The sequence below is a fragment of the Vulpes vulpes genome, chromosome 9 (genome assembly GCF_048418805.1).
Source record: "Vulpes vulpes isolate BD-2025 chromosome 9, VulVul3, whole genome shotgun sequence".
NCBI classification, from domain to species: domain Eukaryota; kingdom Metazoa; phylum Chordata; class Mammalia; order Carnivora; family Canidae; genus Vulpes; species Vulpes vulpes.
Window position 1 is genome coordinate 69,911,474 of NC_132788.1, and position 22,181 is coordinate 69,933,654.

Sequence of the window (22,181 nt, forward strand, 5' to 3'; positions counted from 1 at the left end):
TTCTGGCCCTTCCCCTTGGGGAGGATAGGCAAGGTGAGACTCAGAGGATACAAGAGGTCCACAATTTTACCCTCAAGGTTGGTGAACTGCTTCAGAGACATCTAACTGGTTCTTGACTACCTAAAGTTTGAGAGTTCTATCAGGTAGGCTTTTTGTTTACAATACTTTTAGAGCTCTGGCAGCTGATAACGGATGGATTTGAGTCCTTTTTAATACCATTTTCCATTATTATTGGTTTATTAAATCTATTCAGCTCAGTAAATATAAAGCCTGCTTTGTAGTTAATATATTGGTTATCTGAACAATTGACATTAGCTCAACAGCAAAAAGGGTTCAGTCAGATGATCTAGGGAACTCCCAAAAGGCCCAGAAGGGAAAGTAAGTAAATAAAAAAAGAAACATAAGGGTGAGTATTAATGCTCAGCATAAATTTCAGACCAGCATCAACAGCATGGGCATCACTAAAATGGGTGGTACCAGCTTTATAGTGGACATTTTAGCTTCCTTCTCAATTTATATCCTCGCTGGTAGAATAAAAATAGTAGCAACTATTACAGTATGATTTACTAGTAGGCATTGTGCTAAACACTTTTATATCCATTATCTCACTTAATCCTTATGCCATTCAGAATGCCAGAAGAATTTAATAATCTGTCCAAGAACACATGATTAACAAACGGAGGTACTGAATTGATACTAGATCTATCTGGATCCATAACCTAAACTCTTTTCCGGAAGATTTTATTTATTTATTCATGAGCAACACAGAGAGAGGCAGAAACATAGGCAGAGGGAGAAGCAGGCTCCCCACAGGAGCCCAGTGCAGAACTTGATCCCAGGACCCCAGGATCATAACCTGAGCTGAAGGCAGATGCTCAACCACTGAGCCACCCACATGTCCCATAACCTAAGCTCTTAAACACTGCTCTGGTTGATGTTATTCTAGACTCTTTCTTATATTTTGTAGAAAACTTATCCAAGGTCTAGTGTCTCAGTTGTACCATGGATGTAATCTGTGAGGAGTCCCAAGAATTTATTCAATATTTTTTCTTTAGGTTGGCTGGAGAAGTATCAAGCCATTTACTATTTTGGAGAACAAAATTCTCTTTTTTTCCACGTGGTCCATCAGGACACAATCAAAATCAAAATCAGTAATTTGCTAATGGGTTCAAAAGATGCATTTTTTGAATATAAACAATAGAAAATAATTTTCTACTCTTTCTCTGAGGAGAATCAGACAACTTAGCATTGGGTTTTTAGACATTATGCAATGCATGGTTTTTAAATGCCCAAACTAAATAGATCTAAATTTTTGGAGAGAAAGCAAGCAATCAAGCAGTATACTTAAGAGTTGGAGAGGAAATGACTGATTTTTACAATGTCTTGCATGATATTTCTAGAGATTCTATGAAAGAGCTCTAAGAACAAACAACTCTGTGAAACACTAGACTGAACAGACTTCCATCCTATTACTTTCTCAGTCTTTAACATTGCATTTGACTCTCTAAGAGGGAACATAGTTCTTTGATCACAGAAGGCTTTTGTTCTCTCCCTCCATCCACCCCTCAGAAGGAACAAATATTACAGAGCAGGATCCAGGGAAGCTTCTTTGAGAAATGCAGATCTAGGTGGTCATAGGTGGTCGCTGCTCTGGTAAATCAATGTGAAGTGTGATCATTGGGAAAGAAATAGAGTCAAAATTGCACAGGTCTTTTCATCTAAAGAAAAGTCAAAACAGTTTTCTGGTGAGAAGGAAAGTGTCCAAGTCAGATGTTTCACCAGTAGGAACACTGCATAATGAGCTTTCACATTCAACCTAACCATCTGATGTGTGTACCCTGAGACGAATGGCAAGACTTTGGCTTCTCTTTGAAATTTTAAGTGATAAATGCTTATTTTTGGCACCAAAAGTCACGGTCTTTTTTAGATACTGATTTCCCAGCTGAAATAACTCATCATAATGATATGCACAGACTGTACACTACAGATAAACTTCCTTCTGCCATCTGTAAATGGAACATAAACAGTAGGAGGGCACTGTGGCTACAATATGCAGCTTCTTTTAGTAAAAACCAGAGAAGAACAGATGTTAGTAAGGAGAATGTTACAGTGCTTTCTCATTTATTTATTATTTTACATTGCAAAGTGTTAAAAGAGTGATATTAATCTCATTTTACATTAGGGGAATAGGAGATAAGTTCTTCTGGTAGAAGAAAGCTATTCATTTCGCTATGGAAAATAGGGCAGGTAAGATCCCTTCCACAGAAGCTGGATTCCCAGACTGACTCTACTCTTAGACCTTCCTTTCACATGGCTAAGCCCAACAAAATTATCACCCATCTAGGACTCATGTTGACAGCTCAGAGACTGACCAGCCTTATGCCATGACCCTTATAAGCAAGTTCTGAAGTCACTTGGCCATTCCTGATCTTTGTGCATCACTCCACAACTTCAACAAACACTGTAACCATCAACTTTCAGATTTGTTCTTAATTCTAAATGGAAATAGTTGCTGAGACTTCTAACAGCATGAATTCCTTCCCACTGAATATGAGGGATTCCAACCCAGGGAATTACCTCTTTAAGAAGTTCTGTTTTAATAATTAATACAACAACTTAAATATGAAAAGATATTAATATTAGTAATCTCAGATATTTTGTACATCAGTGCATGGTATTCTTTGAGCTTTCTGAAATTTTTAATGTCATTTAAAGTCTTTATTTTTACATATGTATAGTACTTTTAAAGTTAGAAATTACCTTTGCGGGCAGCCCGGATAGCTCAGTGGTTTAGCACCACCTTCAGCTCAGGGCGTGAGCCTGGAGACCCGGGATCCAGCCCCATGTGGGGCTCCCTCCATGGGGCCTGCTTCTCCCTCTACCTGTGTCTCTGCTTCTCTCTCTCCTCTCTCTGTGTGTCTCTCATGATTAAATAAATAAAAATTTTTAAAAAAGACCTTTGCCTGCTGTGTCATGATTAAATTGTAAGCTAGTGGGGAGGAAGTAAGTGTTTAAAACCCAGCCACAAGACTGGCCCAAAAGCAATGGCTGAAATGACAGAGACTGGGTTCCTCTTCAGGCCATATGTTTCAAAGGTCTGCACACCTTCCAGTGGAAGGAGATATCCTCTTCTAGACAGCATCTCTTGCAAAGGTTATGCTTTTGAGGTATTTAGCTTTGGACCTTCTTGAATGAGATGGCTTTTGGAGATTAAAAAGATAAAGAGATTACTGTGAATTCTCAAAGTCTCTGCTGACTAGTTACTTCTTAAATGTGTGATGAACCTAAATAACCATCCTTTGTTTATAATATCCTTGGTAGCAGTAGTAATAGTACTGCCTGACTTTACTGAATATTCGACTATATGCCAGCACCACTTTACATGCATTTAATAATCATAAGCATAAAGGCAAAAGAAGGAGAGAGAGAATTCCCTCAAGTATAGTTGATGAAAACGAGTACTATAGGGGTGCCTGGGTGTCTCAGTCAGTTAAGTGTCTTGCCTTCTGCTCAGATCATGATCCCAGAGTCCCAAGATAGAGCCCTGCATTGCAATGGGCTTCCTGCTCAGCTGGGAGCCTCCTTCTCCCTCTTCTACCTTCTGCCACTCCCCCTGCTTGTGCGTTCTCTCTCTTTCTCTCTCTCTCTTTTTCTCTCTCTCAAATAAATAAATAAAATATTTATAAAAAAAAGAAAAAAGAAAAGAACTGCTATAGGCTTTGAGAGATTAAAGAACTCTCACAAGTTCACTTAGTTACCTAGCTAGCAAGTGGTGATGCCAGGAATTAAATCCAGGAATCTCTGACTCTTAAAGCCTATGGTTAATTACCACAAAGCCAGGGAAGTCAAATACACTGTGAACATGCTGCCACTCCGTATTCCTATATCCATGGCAGACATTGCTAATTGATTGTGGCACTCTCTTGGCCTACCTCAGTTTACCTCCCTTTCCAGACAGCCACGACTACATGACTGGAGCTGGCATATGAAATGAGTTCCATTCTTTCCTTAACTGTACTGAATTCACAATTCACACTCTAAACCACTAAGACCTACTCTGAAGGGGAGAAATAGCTAATATTTTATCATTGATTATTATCACCCTGTCACTGTTAATATCATATAATGCTATTTATATACATATTTTAGTTGTTGACAAGTAGGAAATGAGGTAAAGGATTATCCATTTGGTCCTGCAATGCATGCAGCATGAGGGTGATGATCACATACTTTGTGTGATATAGAGTATGCATTTTTAATTATTTAGGCAAGTGTGGTAGTTGTGAGTAGTTAACATTTTAGGTACCATGTGTCTAACCATCTGCAGTATTCCAGTATGATGTGTCCCAATGAACTTAACTATACAGTAGGGAATTGTACAAGCAATTAGTTGCATCCTCTGTGTCCTCTGATTTCACCAACGCTGGGAGAGAAAGAAATAATTTTATAAGGAAAGAATAAAGAAAAATATATACTTTTATTTTTTTTTAATTTTTTTTTAATTTTTTATTTATTTATGATAGTCACAGAGAGAGAGAGAGAGGCAGAAACACAGGCGGAGGGAGAAGCAGGCTCCATGCACCGGGAGCCTGATGTGGGATTCGATCCCGGGTCTCCAGGATCGCGCCCTGGGCCAAAGGCAGGCGCCAAACCGCTGCGCCACCCAGGGATCCCGAAAAATATATACTTTTAATGGGTGGGATCATAAATGCTATGGATGATGCTATGCCCATAGTCCCAAAGAAAGTATAAGGGTCCTGAAATCCTTAAAGAAGATTAAGATCTCCTGTGTTTCATTAGTCTCTGAAAATCATTATTTCAACTATAAAGATGGAGAACTACCCACTCAAGGGAAGCCCAGAAGTGGGCTACAATTAGAAGTCTGTCCTCTACAACTTGTTTCAGTTACAATGACTCCTAGACATTTTTCTGAGAAAGGCTGCAAGCAATGATCATTTTTGACATAATGATTTCACTTGGAGCGCAGTAGCTCCTGGCCCCTGGGCTCTTGCTTTTCCCGGTTTGAGTTACTGGCGGTCAGCTGCGGTCCAGAAGCAGATGATCCTCCTTCTGAGGTATCATCAAAAGGTCAGTAGTAGCCTAGTGCTACATCATAAGGCCTACATTCATTCACCTCACTTCATCTCATCAGGGAGGGGTTTTATCATTGCACATCATCACAGGAAGAAGAGAGATGAGGTCAGTAGAGTAAGGTATTGAGAGAGAGACAGAGAGGATAGAGAGGACACATTTATATAACTTCTGTTACAGTATATTGTTATAACTATTTTATTATTAGTTATTGTTAACCTCTTACTGTGCTAATTTACAAATTAAACTTTATTGTAAGTATGTCTAGGAAAAGACATAGTATATGCAGGGTTCGGTACTATTTGCAGTCTCAGGCAACCACTTGGCAGTGTTGGAATGTATCCCTTGTGGATAGGGGGTGGGGGGGCTGTTTGGGGAAGTGGCAGTGGCTATGAGAGAAACTTCACTTCTAGCAGTGAAGTAGACAGACGTGTGACTTCTGGTGGGATTAAAAACTCAATAGTTCCTACCGAAAAACTATTTTCCTGTAACTTGTGGTACAGATAGTGGTTAAGATGTTAAGATATTTTATAAATATCCATAACATAAATTATAAGAGGTTTTATATTTTGTATAACCAGTTATGGAAAGTTCTATTTTAACCATCATACTCATCATCTTACATGCTTTCACACTTGAAAATCACTATATCTTACAAGTATCTATCTTTGTTTTACAGTGTCCATCAGCCATTTGAGAAGAGTCATTGTTATCTTAATTATAATTTTCTCATTCATTCATTCCCATGAACCTGAAAGTTAGCTATTATAAAAGATGAGAAAACTGCATCCCAAGAGGCTTGCTAGGTCAGACAACTAAAAGGTGAGGGAGCCAGGCTTTGGAATCTGAAATATTGGATGCACATCTATCTAAAAAAATCAGAGGCTACCTATCTTTAGGCTTTCATCACTGCAGATAAGAATATGACTTTAGGCATGTCCCTTGCACTGGGCTCATTCTATAAAATAATGATATTAAGCTAGATATCTTATTTCTTTCTACAAAGGGATTTTAATTTGAACAGTGACAAATATAAAAGCACAAATATGAAAATGTGTTTTGGAGGAGATATATATATATTAATATAGAGAGATATGGAGGTATATGAATATAAATATAAGATAGGGATCTTGGCTGTATCCATACACTTTACCATACATTATAACTAGCACAGTGCCTTTGAGAAATTTATTTTATTTTATTTATTTATTTTTTAAAGATTTTATTTATTTATTCATGAGAGACACAGAGAGAGAGGCAGAGACACAGGCAGAGGGAGAAACAGGCTCCATGCAGGGAGCCCGACGTGGGCCCCGATCCCAGGTCCCCAGGATCCCGCCCTGGGCTAAAGGCGGCATTAAACCGCTGAGCCACCTGGGCCACCCTTTATTTTATTTTAGACATCAGTTTCCTCTTGCATTAAATGTGGGATTTACTGGATAACCAATCTAAGAATGGTGAATAAACTGGGCTTCAGAGAATTCCCCAGACCTTCTTTTCAATGCCAGATTGTGCATATGATCAACTTTGAGAATCAGATTTAAGTTATTATGCATTTTTCTGAGAAAATATACATATGCATATGAATACACCATTTATATATATGCCAGAGTATTGACTCCCTGTTTATGAATTCCAGAGGTTTCTGTTCTGACATTCTATTACTATAAAATGATATCTTCATAACAGGCTTTATTTAAAAAGTGACCATTTTTAAAATTCGCATTATATTGATATTTTCCACCTTACAATTTAATATAAATTGTAGAAAATGCAGTGGTCTTAATTATATTCCTGGAGTATATTTTTAGAGCTTCTGATACATTTTGATATATATTGCCAAATAACTTTTTTTTTTAACCAATTTGTTTTACCAGCAGGAGTTATACCCTAAACATTATGATCATTTTTTATTTTTGCCAATTCTATGAGAACTCATGGTGTTCTGTTTGTTTTTTTTTAATTTTAATTTTACTATTATATTATTGCACTGGATTTACGTGTTTCAGATTTGAACTTGCCACAGCTACAACTTAGGTTGTTCATTTCTGACATCAGGGAAAAAACAGAAATTGATGAATATTTCCTCTCTGATAAGTTGTAGTTTCAGGAAGAAGTAGTAATATAGGTGTTTTCTCCCTGGAGAACAAAGTTCTGTATTACTTCATTCGGCATGGTAGTTTACATGTTTTGTTTATATTACCATGAACACTAGGTATCCCCATTAACACAAGAAACATCCAAAAGATTTTGTGAAACAGAAGCTCAGAGAATCCTGGGAAGTAGGATAATTAAGAAGGGGTTTACATGAATCTCTTATAAGCATGCACTTCAACAGCTGCTGGGGGGATAAAGAAATAGCAGATGCACTGAGGTAGGAACTGATTAAGGGTACTGAAGGGTTTAAGAAAGTTCTACGTTGCTTATCCCAGTGCAGAGGGACTTTCTACTCAGATCGGGAGAGAACCCGGGAGCAAATATGAGATTGCTCTGCCACAGAACCATAATGGGTGCTGAAGCAATTTTCCAACCATTTTATAACTTCTCGGAGTCTGTCAAGATGAGCTGTTTCATTTGCTTAATTGAAAAAAAAAATCTAATACAACAGGGAGTTGAGCAATTTTTCTTAGACCAGGATTTCTTGGGGTTAAAAAATAAAACATCTGTCAGATATTATGAAACATTGAAACCAGATATTACTGTGTTGTGGATTTTAGTGCATAAATCATGAAGGTAATATGATATTACCTTTCATTCTGAAAGTCAGTATGCTACTTCTCTGAAAAGAATATCCAGAAAGCTAAAGGAACATGTCATTCTTTTTGAATCTTTCTCAAATTTAACTGATTGTTTTCAAATCTCTGCTTTGTTGTAGGTTGGGTTCTCAAAGTGCCATCTCAGAACCAGCAGGGCAAGCAACACATCTGGGAACTTTTTAAAAAAGCAAAGTCTTGGGGCCTATCCCAAATCTACAGAACCTCGAACTGTAAGGATGGAATCTAGCATTAATGCTGTAACAAGCCCTTCAGGGGATGCTGATGCCTGCTGAAGTTTGGGACTATTAATTTGAGAGGTGCTAATTATGGAAAGGTATTTAACTTTTATGTACTGAAGTTCAAGTTGACTTAGATATTAACACTTCATTTGGTTATATGTCCACTCAGATTTCACCTAATGACCTTTCTTGACAAAATAGTTTATTTCAAATGACACCTTATCTTTATTGCAGAATTATCAACATGAATATAACTATCCCTTCTCAGTTAACAGTAGTTTTATAAAAATATTTAATTACTACATCATAATATGTAATTAGCTTTTTCTAATTTTCTAACTTTTCACAGAGGTATGAACTCATTTTTATCTTTACAGTAGTCCTATATATGGGTACTACTATTAATATTTAGCTACATGTGTATTCATCAGAAATTATTTGATCATTCACTGTACCTGGGTTATCCATATATTAAAGAAAAGAACTGTGAAATATCAAATTTGTTTAGAAATAGATAATAATATAAATCATTTAGAGTTCACTTTTATCTGTTCTTACCAGAAAGAAAAAGGTTAAACTAAGAAACTACTTTTCTTATTATCCTAAGTATTGTAATTTATCACACTTGGTTAAGATTTGAAAAATACTGATCCCTTCAAAATTAGGAGAGACCTGTATAACTCACAAAACTTGAATTAATGAAGGCCAATAATAATTATAATGCGATCACAATTTAGAAGTGAAGGATGAAGTGCAAAATCCCTAAGTAATACACGTGTAATTCATGCTTAAATCTTGAAAACTGCCAAGATAAAAAATGCCTTGGTGATAGGGCGCTTTCTGTACACACAGCTTATATTACTTTGAAACACTCCCATCTAGTGGTTGAGTCTTTTCATTACAGATTTCATTAGAGTAGTACAATTATAATATGCTTCCACTGTTTAATTTCACGGAAGAGGTATATTATTTTGTAAATTCATTTTAAAACATAGTTAACTTTCATACTCTACATAGTAATTTATTATTTCGTAACATCAACATCTTCCCCATGGAATTACAAACATACAATTTAAACATTTTAATCATCATAACTACCCTAATATATACTGTACTGCAGTTAACTTCTTGATATGGAACTTATTGAAGTCTACCCAAAAGGAAATTTGTACTGATTCTTACAACTGAAATTACTAAGTTAATTACTGAGTTACATAACTGCTTTACAAAACGATTTAAAACTTCCTTTCCTCAAAGCAGAAGAAAGGAGGGCTTGGTATCAGCTTTGAAACAATTTTTTTTTTCTTCTATGATCAGACCTTCGGTATACAGCTTTGTGTTTTTGTTGAGGTAGTTGCATTTTTTAGGTATAATTGATATATAACATTTTATTAGCTTCAGGTGTACAACATAATGATTTGATATTTCTATATATTTCAAAATGATCAGCCCAATAAGTCTAGTATATTCTAAATATATGAATATTTTTAAAATATGAAGCTCAGCTCACTATATTTTAATAAGCAGATTAGTTTTCCCATATTATTATTCATTGTCTTGTTTCCCATTTGTTGCTTTAGTTCATTCATTTACCCGACAAATATTTATTTAGAATCTATTAAATGCTGGGGCCGATTCTGGGTGTCAGAGCAATGAAGAAGACAAACAGGATTGCTGTTCTCAAGGGGCTTACACAGTAGTGGGAGCAGGGATGGAAAAAAAAATCACATGAGTATAAATTAATACGGTAACAATTGATACAAAGGAGTAACATAAACAACACCTGACTACATTACAGCTGACAATCACAAACTTCTTTTCTGAAGAAGTGACATTTAATCAGAACAAAAACCAGTTTATATGAGATTTAGGAGAACATTCCAGGCAGAAAGAACAGCAATTGCAAATATCTTTAGGCAGGAATCAGTTTTAGTGGGCTTTAAAAACACAGAGATGGTTAGAATGGCCCAAGCATAACCTTGGTAGGAACACTGTATGGGATATAGTCAGTAAGGTGGCCAGGGCAGCTCCTACATGGTCATCTGGTTAGGAATTAGTAATTTTAGATAAATTTATTGAGAAACTATTGTTATAATCTGATTTCTATGTTATCAAGTTCCCTGTGATTGTTTTATAGATTGGCGATGAGGAGAGAAAAGGGGGAAATATACATAAATATGTTTTTATTGTACACATAAATAAAACATATATATATATATATAAATTAAATGTATATCTTGAAGTTAGGACTGATAGGAGGTGATGTAGAACAATAAGAGAAAGATGTATCCAAGAATGATTCTAAGTGCTTTGGCTTGAGTAACTGAGTGGATAGTGGGTCATTAAGATGGAGAACACTGGAAAAAATTTGTTTAGGGGTGCAGACGGAGACTTCTTTCAGTATCTGGACTACAAATTGTCTTAAATGCAGTCATTATGTGGACGTCTCCTCTTTGTGACTCTCATTCTTCTATTTAACAAATATTTAATAAATGTTCATTGAATGCCAGACACTACACTAGACGGCTGGTATTTCCAGTAAAAATGAAGATGCATCTCCTTCCCCTATAGAATTTCTAGACTAATTGGGGAAATACAGACAGTAATGAAATAACCATACAATAGAGCAAAATTGCAACAGTGTTTGGCACAAAAATGAGAGGTACATAATATTATGACATGCTAAAATAGAGTGATTTGACCTAGTTATGGAAGTCTTAGGAGATTTCCCTGAAGCAACATTAAACTTGATAGCAAATCAGTGATCCTGTGAAGAAGAATCTTCAGGGGCTCCTAACAAGAAGGAATTTGCCAAATACTTGGACCTGACAAAAGATTAAGAGCCGGCCTGGAGTCCTTATCAGCCAAGCCTGCAGTACTCAGCCTACGGGCTATTAACTTATTAGGGTGTGCAATCCTAATAAGTTAGGATTAGGTATGAGGAAAAGAGAGTGATGCAGACAAACAGGAAGAATCAACAGAAGGTGCATTATTGGATTGGCCACTGTTAAATGCAAATGACTGCTTTGATCCATGGGGCCATTCAATATAAGGGAGTGGAGAGAGGCCATGGGAGAGGGCTGGAACTTATCCACTAGCTCCCTTCTCTCATTGGATAAACATCTGCTCCATTGTCGATTCTTCCATGTTTCCATGCTGAGTATGTACAGGCATCAAGCAGGGTCTCCTGGCACCTCATGCCATGGTGTTAAGTGAAAAGCCTCTCAGCAAGAGGTGCATCATGAGCACTACTGTTAATTTCTGTCTGCAGTTATTCTGTAGTAGTCTGTGTGGAGCTCCTCGTGCCACCGGTGGGAACTGACAGTAGAGAGGCCTGGAGAATCTGAGGTATTTGGTACAATCATTATGACAGGATTGGAGAGAGGAAGGGGAGAATGATGAATCATGGGATTCGGAGCTTGGTAAGGGTCTGACCATGCAGAACATTGAAGACTAATTGAAGATTTTTGTCATTATCTTTAGAGCAGTGGAAAGTCATTGGTGGGGTGGGGGGTTAGGGGAGTGGGTTCATCATAGGGACACAGCATGAACCAATATGCACTTCAAATATTGCCCTGCCTGTAGGCTGGTCAGAAGTTTGGAGAGGGAACCAATGGGACACGGAAAGACCAGTTAGGATGAAAGTGGTCCAGCCAAATGATCACAGTATAGAGCAGTGGGTAGATCCAGGAGATATACAGGCAGTAGTATCGACAGAATTTAGTCATGGATTGAGCATGGGGAAAGGGAGAAAGCTTGGTAAGGAAGATGGGTTTATAGCTTGAGTACTTGGATGAATAGTATTGCTGAAAATCACTTAACTCTCGGTCCTGTTGAGGGGCGGGGCAGAGCATTGGACAGATTTGGAAGGGGAAAGTTACTTGTTCACCTTTTAAACATTGAGTTTGAAATAGCCTTCAAACATTAGGAGAAAAGATGTCAAGTAGGAAGTAATAAATGAAAAGCATCAGATGGGGAATTCTGGGCTAAACATACCTTGAAGTCATGTGTTTGCATGTGACAAAGTCTGCTGGGTAAGACATGTTTGAGGAGCAGCAGAGTAGGACAGAAACTGGAGATTGAGTCTGCAAAGAACTCCAGGTCCAGTAAGTTCAGATGCCTCTTGACAGAATTGTCAGGTGACACATTTCCAATTACTTTAATTACTACTTTCTAGTTTACACATATTCAGTTGTTTCATACATATAATATTGTTTTCCCTTTTTTAAAAAAAGATTTTATTCATTTATTCATGAGAGACAGAGAGAGAGAGAGAGAGAGAGGCAGAGATTTAGGTAGAGGGAGAAGCAGGCTCCATGCAGGAGCCCAAGGTGGGACTCAATCCCAGGACTCCAGGATCACGCCCTGAGCTGAAGGCAGACGCTCAGCTGCTGAGCCACCCAGGCATCCCACCCCTTTCATATGTTTGATCACATATCTCAAAACCAAGAAGTTTCTAAACATGATCACTAAGTCCACATTAAACTCAAACTTACCTTTCTTTAGCATTTCTAAGCTAATAGGGAGGAGTGAGAGAATAAAAAATATATATACTAATATAACAGTTTAATATACTAAGATAAATTCTGTGTCTGAGTTTTGGAGCCAGACAGCACTGGGTTTAATTTCCAGCTCTAGCCCATGCTGGTTACACTCACCACATTATTTAACCATGTTGTGCCTTAACTCTATAAACAGAAGATTGTTTCACAGGTTAAATGTGACAATGTATGTAAGGTGCTTACTACACATAAAACACTTTTCAAAGATCACAATTTTCAATAGATTGGGTGTCCCAATTACTCACTAGCCTTATTTGAAACTATAATATACTGGGCATTTTTTAAAATTGACATTTTTACATTGTTCTAAAACCAAATGAATACATATTCATCTTAATTTTACATTTATCATAAGTGCTGAATTTATTGGCATATTACATTTTGTAGATGTGACTATTAAATGGTCTATTTGCAAGTATAGTCATTCAAATCAAAATGTCTGTTTATGTGTCATTTATACTTTATTAATTTATACTTCATTTATAAGTATTCCACTGGAGGTAAGGTGTATATATAAATTCTTATTCTTCTTATCTGGATACAAAAGAATACAAACATTTTTAGAGTACATGAAGTTGAACTTTTATTTGGAAAGTTGAATTTCTTGTATAATGAAAATATTTTTAAACCATACATATCCATAAGCATAATACAAACACCACCTACAACACAAACACATTTTAATAAAGTTCTGCTATGAGTAGTAATCTAAGCCAAAAAAAAAAGTAATCAGGTAAACCAGTTCTACATACCTTTTATCTCTTTTGATGATGTAGTCAAACAATTTAAGACACAAAACAAAGTAAGCTTTGGCTCAACCCTACTTATTTCACTATGGGAACACTACAATATATACTACCACAGATTACAAATCCAATCCCTTTATAATCAATTTAAAATTGTTACAAGAATCATATCTTAATGGCATGTAAACATATTTAGGGCTTCAATTGGCAATTATGTTTTAAATGCTTAGAAAAACACACCAACATTTCTCATTATTGTTCTCTCTTTATCTCATCTCTTCCATGAATATAAAATAGGAAAAAATATTATTTGAGACTTCCAGCATAATTTCATTGTGCTTTACACTTTTATAAACATGGGTACATCTAAAATATCAGATGCCTTTATACCAATAGAATAATCCACCAAATTCACATTTTCTTACAAATACACATGCAAAATCAGTGAAAAACACTTCTGTATAGCAAAGACCCTGCTTAGTTGTTTTCTGATTAATAATTGTTGATGGCATGTGCAAATCATACTGCTCACTGAACAGTAGATTTTTCTTTCCTGTAGATTTGTTTTTCTATAAAAATATATTTATGTGTTCACAGGAAAAAAGTTGAGTTGGTATGTGTGGGGTGACTTTTGATACATCATTCGATTAAAGGTTTGTTTATGAAGTTAAAAGGCATCTTAGCTTTTATTGTTTTCAAATTTTTCTTCATAAAAAAGAACACCCTGTGACAAAGATAAGGTAACTGAGATAATCATTAGCACTTTATAGTTCAGACAGTCTGAAGCAAAGGGGTCAACGTGCCTAAGGTTTATGTACAAAATCAGTGCTGGAACCAGGAAGAGAACTTAGATTTTCCCAACCCTTGGACAGTTCTCTAGGAACTCATCCCCACCAACAATCCTTGAGATTATATACAACCTATTACATTAAAATAATATTGACAGTTAACAGAGAAAATTAGTAATGAACCAATTTCTTCTGCACTGAAGATTCCCAGTAGAAACCAGAGACTATTAAGCAAGGGTACAAAGAATAAAAGCAAAAGGCAGTCATAACTCAGTGTCATTTTTTATATCTGTTAAGTTTTGGTCATTGAGAAAATATGAGCAGGAACATCTGTGTTTCTCAGTCTGCTAAAGGGAAACACCAAGGTCTAGGAAAATCAAACACTTCAGTATATTCATGAACTTCTAACTTAAAGATTATCAAACTTATAATAAATCAACACCTGATGCTTTTTGAAGATTATTTCCAACCTTCATGATTCTCTTCAAACCTTTTTGGCTGATGACAAAGAAGAGGAACTAGAATAACAGCAGAACTAAACTCAAAAGTCCCAACCTTGGCCTCATCGGTAGCTGAGTACCAGAAACTCCTCCCAGAGAAGTCAAAACTTTATTCTTCCTTCAGAAAAGTGCTTTAGAAATCAGATGGGGTGCAACTCAAGGTGCGCTGAGGGGTGTGTGGATCCTCATACACAGGGTGAGGACCATGATACCACCCCCTTGGGAAGCTCTTACTTCTGGGAGTTTGGTCAGATCCTGAGCCCATGACGCATTGTTTTAAATAAGACATTCTTTTGCTGCCTATGTATTTTGGAGGACACACAAGTTTTAAAATGACAGATACTCCATGTAGATTACTGCGTTGACCATTATAAAAGCATCCCTAATTTTGGTCCACAAGAAACACAGTGGGCTGCATAAATCAAAGTCTGGATTTAACAATATATGACTGATAGCTACAGTTCAAAAAATAAAGTAAAATCTGTGAGTCACTTTCACTCAGACATAATTAAGAGTTTTGTGGTAAAGTTAACAAATGCTTCCATAAAGTGAGAAGTTGAACACTGAATTTTATTGGCATGCATACACAGTCCTTCATTATATTTTTAAACCATTTTCATGTACAATTTTAGAAGGACTAGTAGCCCACACGCCAGGAAATGAATTCCCTGAATTTGTACTGACTTTGATAGAACAGAGAGATCCCACTCTGAAGATGTCTAAAATGTGAAAGGCAAACATATGTATAGAAATTTCTACTGTAAACAGTTTTTCTTTTGGGGGCTGGGGTAAGAATACACTCAACAATAAAAACTTATTTTGAAAAATATGAAAACGTTTCCCTCAATATTTATATGATATTTTATTTTGAGACTGTTGGAAAAAGCAATATAAGAACAAAATGCAAATGCTTTATACAAAGTCTTCATGTTATTGGTTGCAGCTCTGGAATGATGAAAAATGTTATCTTACTATATATTCTAGCTGTACAGACATGCCTGTTAATGTTCTTTTTCTCACTTTAAAATAAAACACATCTATATTTTAAATTGTGTAAATATTAACATAATATGTACAATGCATTCATGAAATATATGCGAGCATACCATTATATAAACATAGAAAAAAGGTAGAAGCAGTCAATTTAGAAATGGGAAATATTAAATAGGTATAGCTATTAGACTCCAGCATCATGGATACCTTGGCCTATTCTTTCATAAGATAACCTTCTGACCACCACTTCCTCTGCAGCTGAATTTAGTCCAAGGAAAAAACAAAAAAACAAAGATGGTTCTAGATGTCATAACTGATAGACATAAAAAAAATTCATGTTGAAACTGAAAAAGTTAGAATTCTATTTAAACATGACCATCTCTGGGCAAATAGTTAGGTGCTCAATAAATACTAGCTGACTGTTCACCTAAGACTCCTGCTACTAAAAATTTAAATAATAGATTTAAGACAGTATAGATTTAATGAACTGCTTTAATAAGACATTCATATCCTTCTTTACATTTTAAATAACCAGTTTGCTTACCATCTTTTTACCTGTAGTGAAGCAAAGTCACTAAGACAGTTCTCAGAGACTGAATACAAATGTGCACACAGAGAAAAACCCACAAGGTAGCAACAACTATGCAAACACAGTGAACAGTAAAATCAGGCAAAAATGGAGTACACAGAATGGATACTTTGGATTCAGTTGAGGTGAATCTAAATACAGGATTTGTTTTGTGTTCTGAATTTTCAGCACCTGAAAAACAAAACAAAACAAAACAAACAATATAGGCCTGTAGTGCTTGGTATTTTATTTTTTCAAGGCAGTGCTATTTTTCTCAACATAATTGCAAGATGTTCGAATTCTGGATGAAATCTTTTGTCAATACATTTCTATTCCTATGTCAAAGTTCTTGCTCCCTTGAACAGACAAATATGGAAGGTTGATGTGAACCACTGATGTTGTTTACATGTGATACATTTATGCTCGGAGTGGAAATGTTGCCGTAGAACTTCCATTGCTTTCAACAGATCCTTTCTCCTTAGATCCAGCATAAGCGCCAATAAATGATCCATCTTCATTGAACAGACCATGGTCACCTTCTCCATACTGGACTAAGCTGTCAGCGCTTTCTGTGGCCTGCATTTCCCTGGTAAGGGATCGAAGGCTACCTTTGAGAGGTTTTTCATCACTGTCACTACAAAACAGAGAATAATTCAACAAAATCTAATATGGGATATTCACAGAAAACAAGATGCATTCATAAGTGTTAATAGGTCTTATAAATTTCAAGACATTCACATTAGCAGTGCAGACATATAAACCCTAAATGACCCCTTCACAAATAAATGTTTAAAAAGTAATAACCAAAAATAAAAAAATAAAAATAAAATAAAAATAGAAAGTAATAACCAATTTGTATCATACTGAGTAATTGAGAAACTCTTTTCTATTATTCACGATACTTTAGCCTCCCTTTAAAATTGGGAGTTTTGAGACATGCAGACACTCAATATGCTGACATACATAGAGGATAATTTTACTCCCTTTGATTTCATGAACTTTTAAGACTCACAGTCATCAAGTCTTGATCTTTTGTCTTTACCTTTGATCCTGTACATACTGCTAAATCCTTCCCCAAATTTCTCCTTTGATTACTTTAATCAGTCAAATTCTTTTTTCTGATAACTGAAGAACTTTCTTTAATATAGTTTATAAACTCAAGTTTGTTGAATTTTTTAAAAGATGGCTGGCATTTTTAGAACAGAAATACTACAAGTATCCTAAATATATAGCTTGGGTTTTATTCTGCAACAAAAATAACTTCTTGAGTTAGTAAAATGTCTATAAAATGATATGGTCTTCTAAATTTCTGGACCTGGATTTTTTTTAAGTACTAACTACTATCACACTATAAAGCTGTACACCAAATTAAATGCTTTTATACAATTTGAAAAAGGAAGAATTTGATAAAAAAATGCACGACTAGAATGCGATTAGCATTGTATAATTTGGTAATCAGTGTTGTTCATCAAATAGGTCCATCTCTCAGCTCTCTGGGAGCAGAGCAGCGTGGCACTTCCCTGACTTTCCTGAGTTACACATTTTTATATGACTTCCTTTGGCCCAAGAAAAGTGAACAAAGGTAGCACGTATCACCCTAGAGCCAGTGCTCAATTTGCTATGTTCTATTTCCTCTGCTGTGGTGATCCCAGATGCTCGTCTACCAGCCAGTGCTCCTAAATGATCAAGAAGAACAGAGCCATCTGTGTTGGACACATAGTTTGAGAAAGAAAAAGATTTTGGGGCTGTTTTTGACAGCAGCATAACCCAGGCTATCCTGACTCCTACAGTAATTGGTTCCAGAAGTGGGATGCTTACAGTTACAAAAACAAAAACAAAAACAAAAATGTGGCATTAGTTTAGAGACCAGGCAACAAGTATTGAAAAAACTATTGCCAGAAGCTGGAAAGGTGACAATTTATGTCATGCGCGAGAACAGCATGCAGTAAAACTGTAACCTGGGATAGCTTGGAGACTAGATAATTTTCTGGATGAACAAGTAGTTTTGGGAAAAGATGATGGAAAACATTAAGGTATTAAATAAATTTAATAAGCTATTGATAATTATATTAATGGGATGCCAGGTGAAATAGAGCAGGGGCTTATTTTTATCTTTTTAAAGAGGCAGCAGAGTCTGAGGGAATGAGTTTTTGAACAAGGCATTATCATAGTTTTCTTGCCTATAAAACTGAACTATTAATATCTGTCTTTCAAATATATTTTAAACAGTTGCCAAAGCCCCTAATGATTTCTGCCTCAGAGAAGTTGAGCTACAATTTGTAAATTCGTGAAGTTATAACTATCTCTCTCTCCCAGTCTCCTTTCTTTCCTTTTTCCTTATCTTCCTCCCTCTCTTCCCTTTTTCCTTTCTTCTTCTTCAGTGATCCTTATTCTGGAAAGAACTTAACATGATTAGTAAAGAAATATTAAAAGAGCTTTTAACCAGTGGAAAAAAAGAAGAATTACTATAGAGCAAAGTAGAGCCTATAATGAGGCTCAGATGCACATCAGTTAATTCAGGACAGCTAATATAATGCTGCTCCAAGTTACTAATTATAGTAATGGATCCAGAGATGGACCAGTCTGCGTCAATCAGGTCTCTTTTCCAATATGAATTCTGGCCTCCTGGGTGCTTCTGTATAAACCCAGGTATTGCAAACTTTCTTGGCTGCAATATGCATAGGACCTGATGGAAAACATGGACATCCCAAACAAGAAGGGCTAAGAAATGGAGAGGGTAGTGGGAGGGGGAAAATGGTGAGCAAAAACAAGGAGAATGGGATATTGAACGTAACCTCAAGAGCTACCTCCCTCATACCAGACAGATACCTCTCAATTTCTCCCAGGTCAGGTATGGCACACTTCCCTATCTTAAGTTTGGCCATGCTCCATACAGTCGTTAACAGTAACAACCCATTTCGTTCTTCAAAGCCTATCTTAGCTCTTTGTTTGATCCTTTATCAGCATCCCGTCCCCTTTATGCTCTCTTATTCTCTTTATCTAATTGTAGTGATTTGCAGAGATAAGTTTTTTCCTCTGCAGACTAAGTGTCCTCTTGAGGACAGGATCTGAAACCTATTCACCTTTGTATGTCTACACAGTAGGTGCAGAGAATATATGTTTATGTATGTAAATTGAATACAACCTGGGTTCATGATGTCCATGCTAAGGACTTCAAGATGTTTAAATACTCCAAAGAGATACTTTAAATAAAAATAGTGAAATTGTGTACTTTGCATAGCACACAGAGCTTGAAGAAAAGTCTCCTAGCACGCACACAATCTACCTAGAGTGTAGTTACACACATCCTTGCACCCAGAGGTCGGTTGCTATCTCTTAAGTAGGCCCTATTTTTATAAACTATTCCTTAAAAATGTATTATAATAAAGTAGTGTAACCTTTATTTTAAGCATAAATACTTGTTTGTTTTTGTATTTTTAAGCTTATAATCTGATGAATACATGTTTTGATATGTTTTAAAATGGAACACTGTTTACCTGTATTCACCAAAGGTTTCATCTTTTACGGACTGAACTTCTGGATCTGGATGCAGATCTTCCTTTTCTTTCACTGAAAAACAAAAAGCAGTGAAAGTGATATAAATAATTTTTAAAGATATATTAATGGTGTTAAAGGTGGATAATCAATGAGAACAGTACTCCTCCAATTTTTTGATACTACTAAGTGTGGGTTGTTTTTTGTTTTTGTTTTTTGCTTTGGTTTGTTTTTTGTGATTGTATCTACAACCCATCGGTTACCTCTTTCAGGAAAAAAGGGAAAAGGATCTCCCGGATTCTCCCGATTTATCATCAAAATTACAGCATATTGCAAATCTTCGTGTGGCTAGTCAGTATTGTGTGGGTAATAAATCTTACTGCAAGAGTCACACTTAGGTATGGTTTCTCAATGGAGACCAAATTACTAGGTACACATTTTACTATCCAAAACTTTTTGAAGATGTCACAGGTTCACACCAGATATATGTCACTAAAGCCAAAGTGATTAAGAGTCAACTCCTTTGGTGTTCTGGTCTCTCTCTTACTCATAATTGCCTCAATAATTAGAATATTCAGGTCTGTAGTGACATTTTAAATTTGATTTATTCCAGAGTGGGTAGGACATAGGACAAGGAGGCTCTTTTGTTTCACTTTACTAGGAAAACTCAAAAATGTTTTCCTGATGTGGGAAACAAAGGCAAAAGAAATGTAGCTTACGTTAAAATCTTTTTACAGCTTGCAGCCCACTGATAGATCCCTGAAACATGCAGAGAGTGACCCTCTACAAGGAACATGTGGCCGCCCTAGTGCCTTCATGTTTCAAAGTAAATTTATCTTAGCAGTAGCTGGCCCCTCAAGGTTCTGAGAGCCTTGCTTTCAGATTCCTTGGAGAAGCTCTTTCTGCCCACAGATCCTGTCCCATGAGTAGGGAAGGAATGAAAGTCTAGGCAGGAGAGATAGGAGGCCCCTGACTCCCCTGAGCAGGCTCCAAAACTGTTCCTGGGGATCCCTGGGTGGCGCAGCGGTTTGGCGCCTGCCTTTGGCCCAGGGCGCGATCCTGGAGACCTGGGATCGAATCCCATATCAGGCTCCCGGTGCATGGAGCCTGCTTCTCCCTCCGCCTGTGTCTCTACCTCTCTCTCTCTCTGTGACTATCATAAATAAATAAAAATTAAAAAAAAAAAAACTGTTCCTGGCACATGGAGACACCGAGGCAGAGCCAAACAAGAGATAAGGGAACAAACCAAGATGGCACAAGAGTCTGAAGGCCATGAGCTTTCCAGTCAGTTCTCAATAAAAGACTGCCAGTAAAAGCCCTAAGTGGCAACCCATTCAGACACTTCTCACTCTAGAGTGCTTTTTTCCTTCCTTTCTGCTTTCTTCTTCACTTAATAAATTTTCACTTCACCCATTTGTGACTGCAAGATTCATTCTTTGACTCTGTGAGGCAAGAACCCAGGAACCCTATAACAATCCTTTTTCATGGCATCTTTTAGTACTTCTTACAGAGACATAAGAGATTCTTTTACTTGTCCTACAATGTGAAATGCTGGCATTTTTTCTTTTCCATCATTAGAATTTCAATAGGGCCACACTTCACAAGTGACTGTTTGTTGGGGATACTGAAAAGGAAATGCTACATGTTTTTAAATTTTCCAGTTAATTAACTAGGACATTCATTAATAATTGAAAATCTAATTCATAATAATTCAGTCCTTATAGGAAAAAAATGAGATCTACGACTGCATAAATTTCCATGCATAAATTGCATAGATGTTATACAAATTTAGAAATTATGCTTTTTTTTTGTTCAAAATACATCTAGGTTCCCAATAAATATTCGATGAATGAATAATAAGCCAGTAAAAGAATTTCTCACTAATCTGAACATCATCAAACTAATAGCAGTGGGATCTAAATCTTTCCCCTTATATAAAAGCATCCTGAACATTAAGCAATAACAACAACAATAATAGCAAACACACAGTATGTATATCTAAAAGAGATAAAATAAATTAGGAAATTGAATTCAATTAAAGCCAATGTTATATTAACTGTGATGATTTTTATTTACATTTTAAGTACATTAACTCAGGAGACAGTGTATCTAATATATGTCATGGTAATAAATGCATTCCCAGCAATGGTTGACTCTAGCAAAGCTGACTAGTGGAGCCAGTACTGTTAGAATGTACTAGTGCAAATATTCTCTGGATCACAAATGCATGACAAGCCATGCTGTAAATACGTCCTTTCCTCTTAAGATGTTAAAATATGCGTGTGTGGTTTAGTGATTAGTGTTCTTCACATCTCTGATATTTTACAGACAGAAAAATAGAAACTTGGAAGTATTATAAGCCTCATTAGAGACTATGTAAGTACTAGAAAGTAGAAAACAAGTAGCCACCTGGAAATAATATTCCAGACCATAAATCCTTTAG

At 36.2% G+C, this 22,181-nt stretch overlaps 1 protein-coding gene across 25 annotated transcripts in view; it reads right to left on the reverse strand.

The window, feature by feature from the left end:
* Positions 1–13,205: 13,205 nt before the first annotated feature.
* The window catches only part of CHL1 (cell adhesion molecule L1 like), a 315,215-nt gene continuing 306,239 nt past the window's right edge, over positions 13,206–22,181 (reverse strand). For all 25 annotated transcript variants that reach the window (XM_072720400.1, XM_072720410.1, XM_072720412.1 and 22 more), the window contains 2 exons: positions 19,741–19,813; positions 13,206–16,877 (listed from right to left, as the gene is read on the reverse strand). In XM_072720400.1, the coding sequence (XP_072576501.1) occupies positions 16,661–16,877; positions 19,741–19,813 (290 nt within the window). In that variant the 3' untranslated portion in view covers positions 13,206–16,660. The remainder of the gene's footprint in view (positions 16,878–19,740; positions 19,814–22,181) is intronic.